Source organism: Poecile atricapillus, chromosome 36, assembly GCF_030490865.1.
Source record: "Poecile atricapillus isolate bPoeAtr1 chromosome 36, bPoeAtr1.hap1, whole genome shotgun sequence".
Classification (NCBI taxonomy): domain Eukaryota; kingdom Metazoa; phylum Chordata; class Aves; order Passeriformes; family Paridae; genus Poecile; species Poecile atricapillus.
The window spans coordinates 971,478-981,877 of NC_081284.1; the positions used below are offsets into that span (position 1 = coordinate 971,478).

The following is a 10,400-nucleotide window of genomic DNA, read 5'->3' on the forward strand; positions in this document are numbered from 1 at the left end:
ACAAAAGGAGCAGCTCAGCAATGCACCCAATCATCACTGCCAAAGATTGCCTGCAGTGATTAACAAAGATCCAGCACCAGTTCCCCTCAGACTCTGCCATCACCACATCCACACATCAGCTGGAGAAGCTGTCACAGCCAAGGGCTGGAGAGCCACTCCTGGACACTGGGAATTCCTGCAGGGGCCTCCAGCCACAGCTGAGCCTCCAACCCTGCTGTGAGAGGGCCCAGCCCTGATAGTGCTGAATAAACAAACTGACAGCACTTCTAATGTGGGAACATCTGGTTTCATCCTCCTCTTGGGTCCCCGTCAAAGCCTGACCAGGCCTCAAGGAGGAACCAAGGGAGTTGACTCTGACCATACAGCCCCAAACAAGGCCAGATGTTGGACTTCATGGCCTTGTCTGACTTCTAAACATAGAAACCTCAATCCATGCTTCACTAATGAGTGGATACATCTATCCCACTGCTAATGACCATGCATAGTTCAGTAATGAGCAAATACACAGATAACCTTTGGCTGGAAGGTTCATCCAGAGGTCACCTTTGGCTCAGGGCCTGTTGTTCAGGCCTCACTCAGGGCCTGTTGTTCAGACCTTTGCACTTCAGGGACGAGGTTTAGTGCTGGGTTTGACACTGCTGGGTGACTGGCTGGACTGGATGAGCTCAGAGGTCTTTTCCAGCAGAATGGATTCTGGAATTCCAGGATTCCATATGCTGCATTCACCTAGGTCCACGTTAGAAGCATTACTTTGGTCCAAAAGTCCCCTCTTGCTCAGCTCTTGTGGCTTGAGGTATCAGATCCTTCAGCTCCTGGTGCTCAGCTGCTCATGCTGAACGAGACCACTCAGAGTGAAGAATACATTTCACCCAATTCCTTCTGGAACAAGGAGAGGGGAGGTGTAAAAACAGGAGCATTGTTTGGTGTGGCCTCCTCTCTGCCCTCCACATCTTTCAGCGCTTTGAACCACACAAGAGCTTTCTCCAAGAGTGCAATGAAGCAGCTGCTCCTGCTCCCAGCTCTGCCTCTTCCCAGTCTCTGACCTTGCCTGGTTTTGTCCCTCTTGCTGTGCTCTCTGTTCCCCCAGGGCTCGGTGGCTGCTGCCCAGGACTGTGGGACTGGCACAGATCAAGGGGTCGAGCCCCTCCTTCCTTTCTGTGCCCTTGGAGCTGCCTGGTCACAGCAGCCTCTTCCATCTGGAAGCTCCACATGGAGAGGGAGTCCCCAGCTCTCTTCTTGGCACAACTTGCAGGAGTCCAGGGCTGCCATCTCAAGTCCCTGCTGGCATTGAGGGCTCCCAGGTGCCTCAGGCTGCTGTGACACCGCTGCACAGGGAGGGAAGAGTGGCAGGGGCTGTGCTGAAAGTCAGCTCCATCTGCTGTTGGTGCTGCTGGTGCTGGTGGTGTTTCTGGTGCTGGTGGTGCCTCTGCTGGTGCTGCGGCTGGTGATGCTGCTGCTGCTGGTACTGCTGGTAGTGGTGCTGGTGCTGCTGGTGCTGATGCTGCTGGTGCTGCTGGTTGTAGTGCTGCTGCTGCTGCTGGTACTGCTGCTGCTGCCAGTGCTGGTTGTAGTGCTGGTGCTGCTGGTGGTGGTGCTGGTGCTGGTATTGCTGGTTCTGCTGCTGGTGCTGGTGCTGGTGCAGCTTCTGCTGCTACTGCTACTGCTGCTGCTGCTGGCAGTGGTGGTGCTGGTGCTGGTATTGCTGGTTCTGCTGGTGGCGATGCTGGTGGTGCTGCTGCTGCTGGTACTGCTGGTGCAGCTGGTGCTGCCGCTGCTGGTGGTGGTGCTGGTACTGGTGATTCTGCTGCTGGTGCTGGTACTCTGCTGCTGCTGCTGCTGCTGGCGGTGGTGGTGGTGGTGCTGGTGCTGGTACTGCTGGTTTTGCTGGTTCTGCTGGTTCTGCTGGTGCTCTGCTGCTGCTGCTGGCGGTGGCGGTGCTGGTGCTGGTACTGCTGGTTCTGCTGCTGGTACTGCTGGTTCTGCTGCTGGTACTGCTGGTTCTGCTGCTGGTGCTGGTGCTACTGCTGCTGGTGCTGATGCTGCTGGCGGTGGTGGTGCTGGTGCTGGTGCTGGTACTGCTGGTTCTGCTGGTTCTGCTGCTGGTGCTGGTGCTCTGCTGCTGCTGCTGGCGGTGGCGGTGCTGGTGCTGGTACTGCTGGTTCTGCTGCTGGTACTGCTGGTTCTGCTGCTGCTGCTGGTGCTGGTGCAGCTTTTGCTGCTACTGCTGCTGCTGCTGGCGGTGGTGGTGCTGGTGCTGGTATTGCTGGTTCTGCTGGTGGTGATGCTGGTACTGCTGGTGCAGCTGGTGCTGCCGCTGCTGGTGGTGGTGCTGGTACTGCTGGTTCTGCTGCTGGTGCTGCTGTTCTGCTGCTGCTGCTGCTGCTGGTGGTGGTGGTGGTGGTGCTGGTACTGGTGGTTCTGCTGCTGGTGCTGGTGCTCTGCTGCTGCTGCTGGCGGTGGTGGTGGTGCTGGTGCTGGTACTGCTGGTTCTGCTGGTTCTGCTGCTGGTGCTGGTGCTCCGGTGCTGCTGGTGCTGTTGCTGCTGGTCCTGGTGCTGATGCTGCAATCATTTGTCCAGCCCTGCCCCAGACTGAGGGATGAGATCCAGGCACTACTGCTGCTCCCTCGGGACCAGCCCCAGTTTGGTTGTTGCTGGCAGTGCCAGCAGAAGCCGTGGCTGGAGCAGCAGGTGCTGACAGTGCCCCAAGGCCCGGGGCTGGAGGGGTCCCTGGGCTGGGGCTGGGAGGGAGCTGCCCCTTGTTCTCCCTCTGCCTCACACAGAGCTGGGCCGGGCACAAGTGGGGCAGCAGAGCCAACAGGGAGCCTGCGAGTCTCTTCCAGCTGTGCCTGCTCAGACTTTGGCCTTGGAGCTTCAGGTGGACAAAGGCAGCTGCTCTGGTCCCTCTGCGTGTGCTCGTGTTCAGCACTGCTGCTCCATCAGTCTGTGCCCAGCAACGGGGAAAAGCCTCAGCCCTGCAGGGCGGGGAGCTGCCGGGCTCTGCCTGAGCAGCTCAGCCAGCGGGAAGGGAGCTGCTCCACACGGGAACCAGGAGCAAAGGACATGCCTTTTTTACAGCATGTTTTCTGTTTTAAAGAAGAAAAGAGAGGAAATAGAAAAAAAAACTACTGTAAAATATGAAAGATAAAAACAGAACCCAAGTGTGCAGTGAAAAATCTTCTATAACTTTGAATTAAGTGGTAATTGGTCTTTTGAAACATAAAACTCAGTTATTTACTTTGTAAATGTGCTGTTGGCATGATGCATCTTACTGGCCTCAGTAACCATTCTTAAAAAGCTTTTGGGGTTTGATTCCATTATTGTTTAAATTGTGGTGAAATTGGTGTGAAGGAATACGAAAATGCTTTGCGCCTTGCCAGCTCCAAGCAGCACTGGGAATCTAAACTCTGTCAAACCCCAAATTCTCTACAAGATGCCCTTCCTTCTCACCCTGTGAATGAACTGCACATTCCCTTTCAAACCTTCAAGGTTTCTTAAAGATGCAAAGTCCCACTTACAGCTTTTTGCTCTGGTTTGGAACTGCAGAAGGGCAATTCTTCATCCATCAGCTCCAGACTGCACTGCCTCAGGAACACAGCAGTGGCATTCTAAAGGAGGAAGAAAGTGCAATTGCACAATTCCAGCCAAAAAGAAAGGAAGAGTGGGACACAGAAAACATCCTGTGCAGATCCAGGCATTCAGCTGGGACTGGGGAGAGTTTGGCTTCTTGCCAATTGGATGTGTGTCCCTAACTGCAATCTCTTGGCCTGCACGAGAGTCTCACTCACCTGCAAAAGCAGAAAGCTCAGGCGGTGTGCTGGGAACAGGCTCCTCTGATGCAAAGCTGTCAGAGCAATGTGAGGGCAGAGCGAGCCCAGCTGTGCCTGGGGCTGAGCCCAGCAGAGCCCTGGCAGAGCCCAGAGCAGCCTCAGCATCCGCAGAGCCCGGCTGCAAGGAGAGAAACCAGAAACCACCCGTCAGCTCAAGGCTCCTGTCCCCTTGTCCCAGCCACCCACGGTGCCCAGGCCATGCTGGCCGTGCTCAGAGCTGGGCCCAAAGCTGCCCATCACTGCTGCCTTTGGGAGCAGAGCAGGAGGGCAGGACATGTGCCCAGCCTGCAGCCAGCCACGGCAGATCCAGCCCCTCAGCAGCTGCCCAGAGACACAAAGCAGACTGGCAGCCGACTGAAGAATTGGTTGCATCAACCTCAGCAAAGGGGGGAGCCGGCCAAGCTGTGCCATACCCAGATCTGGGAGCATCCCCTGGCTGTGGACTCACCTGCAAATTGGGCGTGGAGTGTGTCTTTGAAGAAGGTGCCAGAATCAAAGTTGATCATCTTCAGCTGGCCACGTGGATGAAGACATTGTCATCCTTGCGGTTGTCTTTGGTGTCTCCCGCAGCAGCCCCACCTGGTACAGCTTCTCCAGGGGCTCCTTCTCCTTCCCTAGGGGCCAGACCAGGCTGTCAGTGCTCTGCCCAGGGACCCAGCCATCAGTGAACCAGACAAGCAAAACCAGGGGGGATGGTGGCCACCAGTGCTTGCCACACCAGGTCTCCAGCTCAGCTCCAGCCCAAGAGCTGCATGTTCCCTTCTGATGACCCCTGCTCAGAGCTACAGGCAGGACAAAAACAGTCTGCTTTGCTCTGCCACTGATTGCCAAGAGATGGGTGGAGTTGTTACCTGCCAGGCCCCTGGATCCAACTGTGCACATAGATCTCTCGCATCTTCTAGGGCAGATGAACACCCTGAATCCAAGGATCTTGGCAGAGATCTTCTAAGGATGGCCTGTCCAAGGGTTGCATGGACAAACATCTCTTAATTACATCTTGGCACTCTGAAGAGAGAAACCAGGAATCACCGGTCACTTGGAGAAGTTGACCCCCGTTCCTGTGCCCAGGCCATGCTGGGTGTGCCCAGAGCTGGGCCTAAACTTCCCCATGGACTCCCTGTTTGCAGGAGAGCAGGACATGTGCCACCTCCTCAGCAGTTGCCAGAGGGGGATGCTCATGAGCCCACTGCTGTCTCCCAACACTGGTGTTCCCCCCGTGCCCAGAGATGAGGATCCACCTTGGGAGAGCCGTCGTGGGAAGATGATCTGCCCCCAGACGATCTGCTGGCCCTTCCTGAATGGGTGCTTCCCTGTCACCAGCTGGTACAGCAGGAGCCCCAGGGACCAGATGGTTGCTGCCTGGCCGTGGTAGCATCGCTGGTAGAACCACTCTGGTGGGCTGTAGGACAGGGTTCCTGTGGAACACAGACAGAGCTCATCAGGGGGATGCTGCTGCTCCCAGAGACTCACCCCAGCATCCCTGGGCATGTGGGGGCTGCCCCAGAGGCACATGGGGTGACCTGCTGCGCTCTCACCAGCACCTGGCACTTGTGTACAAACCTGAGCTTGCAAATGAAGCCACTGCTGCTGGAAGAGGGAAGCAGAAGCACTGGGGAGGCCCAACCATGACCCACAAAAGGAAAATCCACCCAGTGGTAGAGAAAACCCACTCTCCTCCCTGCCTGCATGGCCTCCAAAAAATTGTTAATAAGCCAGGGCAAATTTGGGGAGCAGAGGAGTTCAAGCCCTTCCTTGCTGGCACACCAAACGGGGTCAGACACTCCCATCTCTGCTACCCCCATGGGGGTTTTTGTCAGGCTGCCTGCCCCAGCCCCAGCCCAGGGCATAGTGGGTGCTGAAGGCTGTCAGCAGGGCTGGGAGCTGGCCCCTCTCACACCCCTACCCAAATCAACTTGGCTCAAGTATTAATCCCATCCCTGCAGCAACAGGGGGAAGCCCCGGTGCCACACCCACGCTGGACCAAGAGATGCCCAGGAGCATCCCCTGCAAGGGCTCACCTGCAAATCGGGTGTAGGCTGTGTCTTGGAGGAAGGTGCCACAGCCAAAGTCAATCAGTTTCACTTGCCCCGTGGCCAGGTCCAGCAGGATGTTTTCGGGCTTGATGTCTCTGTGCAGGACCCCGCAGCTGGTGCAGTGCTGCACGGCCTCCAGCACCTGGCAAAACAGCCCCCGCGCCTCCTCCTCCGGCAGGAACCTCCGCTCTGCCAGCAAACGCGAGAGGTCCTGGCACCACTGCGGACGCTCCAGCACCAGCAAGAAGCTGTCGGGCAGCTCAAGCCACTCCAGGAGCTGAATCACTGCAGCACAGCCAGAGGACACCTTGTCCATCAGCACAATCTCCAGGGGCGCACGTGTACCGTCGGGCTGGGGGAGAAGCACGGTGCCGTCAGTGGGGCTGAGCCCGTGCCAGGGCTCTGTGACCCCTCAGCCAGCCCGGGATGCTCTGCACGCCCCGCTGGCCCCACGCCCGCTCTCCCCGCAGGGCTCCCGGCGGCTCCTACCCTGCCGGACCCCGGCTCATCCCCGCCCGGCACGCCCCGGCTTCTGCCGCTGGCCCCGCTCACTCACCAGCTCGCCCCAGCGCCGGATGCGATCCCGCGGCACCTTTTTGATGGCCACCTGCGAGCAAGGGGCAGCAGAAGGTTGAGCTCGATGCCCGCCCGCAGCGGCCCCGCCTTCTCCTCCGCCCCCTCCTCCTCCTCCTTCTCCGCCCGCCGCCGGCCCCGCTGCTCACCGGGGCACCGTCCGAGAGCCTCGTGGCTGCGAAGACGCTGCCGAATCCGCCGCGCCCCAGCAACGAACCCACTCGGTACCACTCCTTCGGGCCCTTGTGCGCATTCCCTGGGGGCGAGACTCGGCCGTCAGCGCTCGGCCCGGGGCCAGGAACAGCCCCCGAGCGCTCGCCGACCTCCCCGGGCCGAGCATCCGCAGGCGTCCGCTCCTTGCAACGCGACAGCGGCGGCTCGGGGCCAGCGGCCGCGCTGCCGAGCGGCGGAGCTCGGGCCGGGGAAGCCGCAGCGGAGGCGGCGGCAACGGCTGCACCGCCTGTGTCCTCCGCGGGCCCCGGGAGGAGCCGGGGCAAGGGCCGGGGCCAGGGCCGGGGCAGGGCTCGGAGCAGGCGGAGCCAAAGGGCGGCGATACCGCCCCAGCCCCAGGCACTGAGGCCCGCCCAGAAGCGCCAGCGCCAGCTCGGCCGGAGCCGGGCTAAGGCGAGAGAGAGGCGGGACGCCCGGGGCCGGCGCCGGCGCCGCGGCCGGGGCCGGGGCCGGGGCCAGGGGCGGGCTGGGGGCATGTCCCGGGCGGGCAAGGGGAGAGGGGAAGTGGGAGAAGAGGGGAACACAGAGAAGGGGAGATCGGGAGTGGGTGAGGGACCGAAAAAGAGAGGGTGGAACAGCGGGAGAGGGAGAAGATAGGGAGGGTTGAAAATGTGACTTCTTTCGCTGCTTTCTCTTTTTCCGCTGCTGCCGCTGCTGCTGCCGCTGCCGCTGCTGCTGCCGCTGCTGCTGCTGCTGCTGCTGCCGCTGCAACTGAAGCACCGGGGCCGTTTGTCCCCGGGGCCGTTTGTCCGTTGCCCGCTCGGCCCTGCCCCGAGCCCCGCGCTCCCCGGGCAGCCCCTGAACCTGGCCAAACACGGGAACTTTGCCGTGTTGAGCCAAGAGCCAGAGTCTTGATTCCTGCACAGGGGCACAGCAATGTCCTTGGCTGCTGCTGTGCCTTGTCCGTGCTGAGCGTCAAACACTGTCTGAGCACATTCCCTGAATGCAGAATTTGTACCTGACCCAAGCACTGCACTTGTGTCTCCAGCATTGCTTTCCAAGAAGAACAGGGGAAGGCAAACTGGGTGTAGCTCATGGTATTTTACAGTGTCTAAAACTTGTCAAGTCTCAGATCTTAGAGGTGAGATCCATTTGGAATGAATGGGATGGAGAGCTAGTGCAAGATGGAAAAGGGAAACATAAAAATAAATAGAGAAAAACATGCTGGTCGTTTCTTTTGGTTTTATTTTCATTTCTTAAAAAAGCTGTTTCAATTTTCCCAGAATCTTCTCCACAGTCCTGTCTGTTCTTTCCAAAAACCTGTCCTGGAGAACGACATGCAGCTCCTGTCACAAGATGTGCCCCCAGCTGCAGCTTCTCTTGGCTTTCCACACTGTGTGTGCAGCACAACTCTTGCAGCAAAGCAGGACAAATATTTGAAGAACTTGACAACTTGTTCTTGCTTTTCCTTGTGGACTGGGGAGTTGTGCCATTGGTACGGTTTTCATTGTTACTCTTCTACCCTAAGGAAACATGATGAGCTCCCAGAAATTGTTAGGGAATACAAGCCTGGTTGAATGTGGAGAAAGAATCTCCAGAGCCTGCAGCCAGCAGTGGAGAGCTCATCATTCCAATAGCCCCATGGACATCTTGAAAGTGATCTGGAACATGAAAATGGGCTGACAGAGGTTGTTTGTTTCTGTGTTCAGTTTAGAGGATTCTACATCTCTTGCACTGGTAGAAATCAAGAGCACCATCAGTGGATGATAAGCACCAGATCATGATAAGCTGGACCTCTCAGTAAATGAAAGAAGGTCAAAAGGAGAAATGCATGGAATGACTTGGTGAAGTTTGTGTGTAAGAAAGGTCATTTCCAATTCATTCCCTTTGCTTTTGTCCTTTTTATCAAGCCTGTTTGCATGGCAGATTCCCCAGGAAATGAGAACCTGGAGCTTGTGGAAGTGCCTGAAAGGTGCCCTGTTCCTCTGCAGGGACACTCAGGCTGAAACAGGAGCCTGAGGCCTCTCTTGGGAAGCCTCCTCAGAGCTGGAATTTGTGCCATGCCAGGACAGAAGGAGGGGGAGCTGCCCAGGCTGGGCTCAGGTTCCCACTGGGACTGGGCAGCAGGCTGGGCTCCAACTGGGATCAGCAGCAGCTGGAAATACCTCTGGGAATCTCCACTTCCTGCTGTTGCTCAGGAGAAGAAGCAATGAAGTGACAAGTTCTGGTTTTCCTTTCTCCTGGTGGATTTTTTCATTTTATTTGCCACTGCAGAGGCAATTTGTGTGATGGCCTCTGTCAGTTGATTCTATTTCAGCAGCAGCAGCAACAGGGCTGTGCTTGAGCACTGCAAATGTCAGCTGTGTGGCTTTCATTCCCCTCGACTTAGTGCTCAGGGCCTTGGGAGCATTTTGATCTTTACTGATCATGATGCCTGGAACAAAAATCCTGAGTTCCCCATCACAAGAGGACTCTGGGCAGCACTGACTGAAAGAGGCAATTGCAGTTGTACTGCTAAAATTCAGGTGGCAAGCAGAAGAGGGACAAGAGCAGCCGGGATCTACAATGTCCAAGGCCAAGGCACCAACAGCCTCCTGCTGTCACCTCAGGGTGAGTAAAACAGAGCTGAAAACAGCGCTGGAACCCGATCCTTTCTTCCTCTGAGGGCTGGCTCAGGGCAGCAGAGGCGGGCCCTGAGGAAGCCTGAGGGCTGTTTGTGGGGGATTGTTGCTGTAGTCCAGAATTGCCCTGGAAAAAGCCCTGGGAAGCCGAGGCAGGAGCAGGTGGGAAGGGCCGGCGCTGCTGCTGCTCCTGGCCGGGAGCCCCGGCCGGGCCGGGCCGGCGCCCGCTGCGCTGCGGCTGCTGCTGCTGCCAGAGCCGGGCGGGACTCGGGGACAGGGAATGGACACGGGGGGACAGCAAAGGCCTTGGGGGCTGCAGGGATGGTGGTGCTCGGGCCAGCGCCAGCACAGAGCTTCTGCCCGCAATGAACCCCGAGGGAAACGCTGGGGAAAGGCTCCATTCAGCCTTTCTTTACTCGGCGCTGTGAAGGGACGGAAATGAAAGGAGAACAAGCAGGGCCTGACCCCTTCTCCTTTGGGAGGAGCCCCGCGCCTGGGGCTGTGAGGGGCTGTGAGGGGAAATGAAGGGCTGTGAGGGGCTATGAGAGGTTCTACAGGGCCATGAGAAGTTCCATGGAGGTGTGAGGGGCTGTGAGGGCCCATGAGGGGCTGTGAGGGGCCATGAGGAGCCTCAGCCCTGGCAGGAGGGGGTCCCACCATGTCCCCAGGGCAGGGCAGCCGTGAGGGGCTGTGAGTGCAGACGTGGCAGCAGAGCGGGCTTGGGGCACCTCTGGGAGGGGATGAGACCCTTCCCCATCTCCACACCACACCAAACCCAGCATTAACAGGATTTTCCATCTTTAGAATGCACTGGCAACTGGGAGTCAAGTGTACAGTTTAATCCTGGTGGGAAGAGCAAAGGAATTTTCCCAGTGAGTGACATCCTGCCATTCTTATTAATGTCGAAGATTTAAAAGTCTAAAAATGAATAGGTATACTATTAAATATTAAGAAATACAATAACAAGAAATAAAGCCCCAAATCCAAGCACCCTGCTCAGTAATATGCTCTTGTCTCTAGTAACAGATTAGCAATATACAAATAAATGAAAGAGATTTCATTTATAATTCAGACTTCTTTCATTTTTTTCCCAAGGTTCTGGTCCCTTTCCTTCAGGGTCATTTCCTTTACTCACCCACTTTCTAATAGGTAGAAGGGAGTTAAGCATACCAGA

General features: G+C 57.3%; 1 protein-coding gene across 1 annotated transcript; it reads right to left on the bottom strand.

Moving 5' to 3' along the window:
- Nucleotides 1-4,726: 4,726 nt before the first annotated feature.
- Nucleotides 4,727-7,141, bottom strand: LOC131590987 (serine/threonine-protein kinase pim-1-like). The gene is made up of 6 exons (XM_058861404.1): nucleotides 6,991-7,141; nucleotides 6,584-6,690; nucleotides 6,418-6,468; nucleotides 5,847-6,213; nucleotides 5,067-5,243; nucleotides 4,727-4,833 (listed from the first exon to the last, which is right to left on the bottom strand). The coding sequence occupies exons 1-6, from the start codon at nucleotides 7,139-7,141 to the stop codon at nucleotides 4,727-4,729; spliced, it is 960 nt and encodes a 319-aa protein (XP_058717387.1).
- Nucleotides 7,142-10,400: the final 3,259 nt, after the last annotated feature.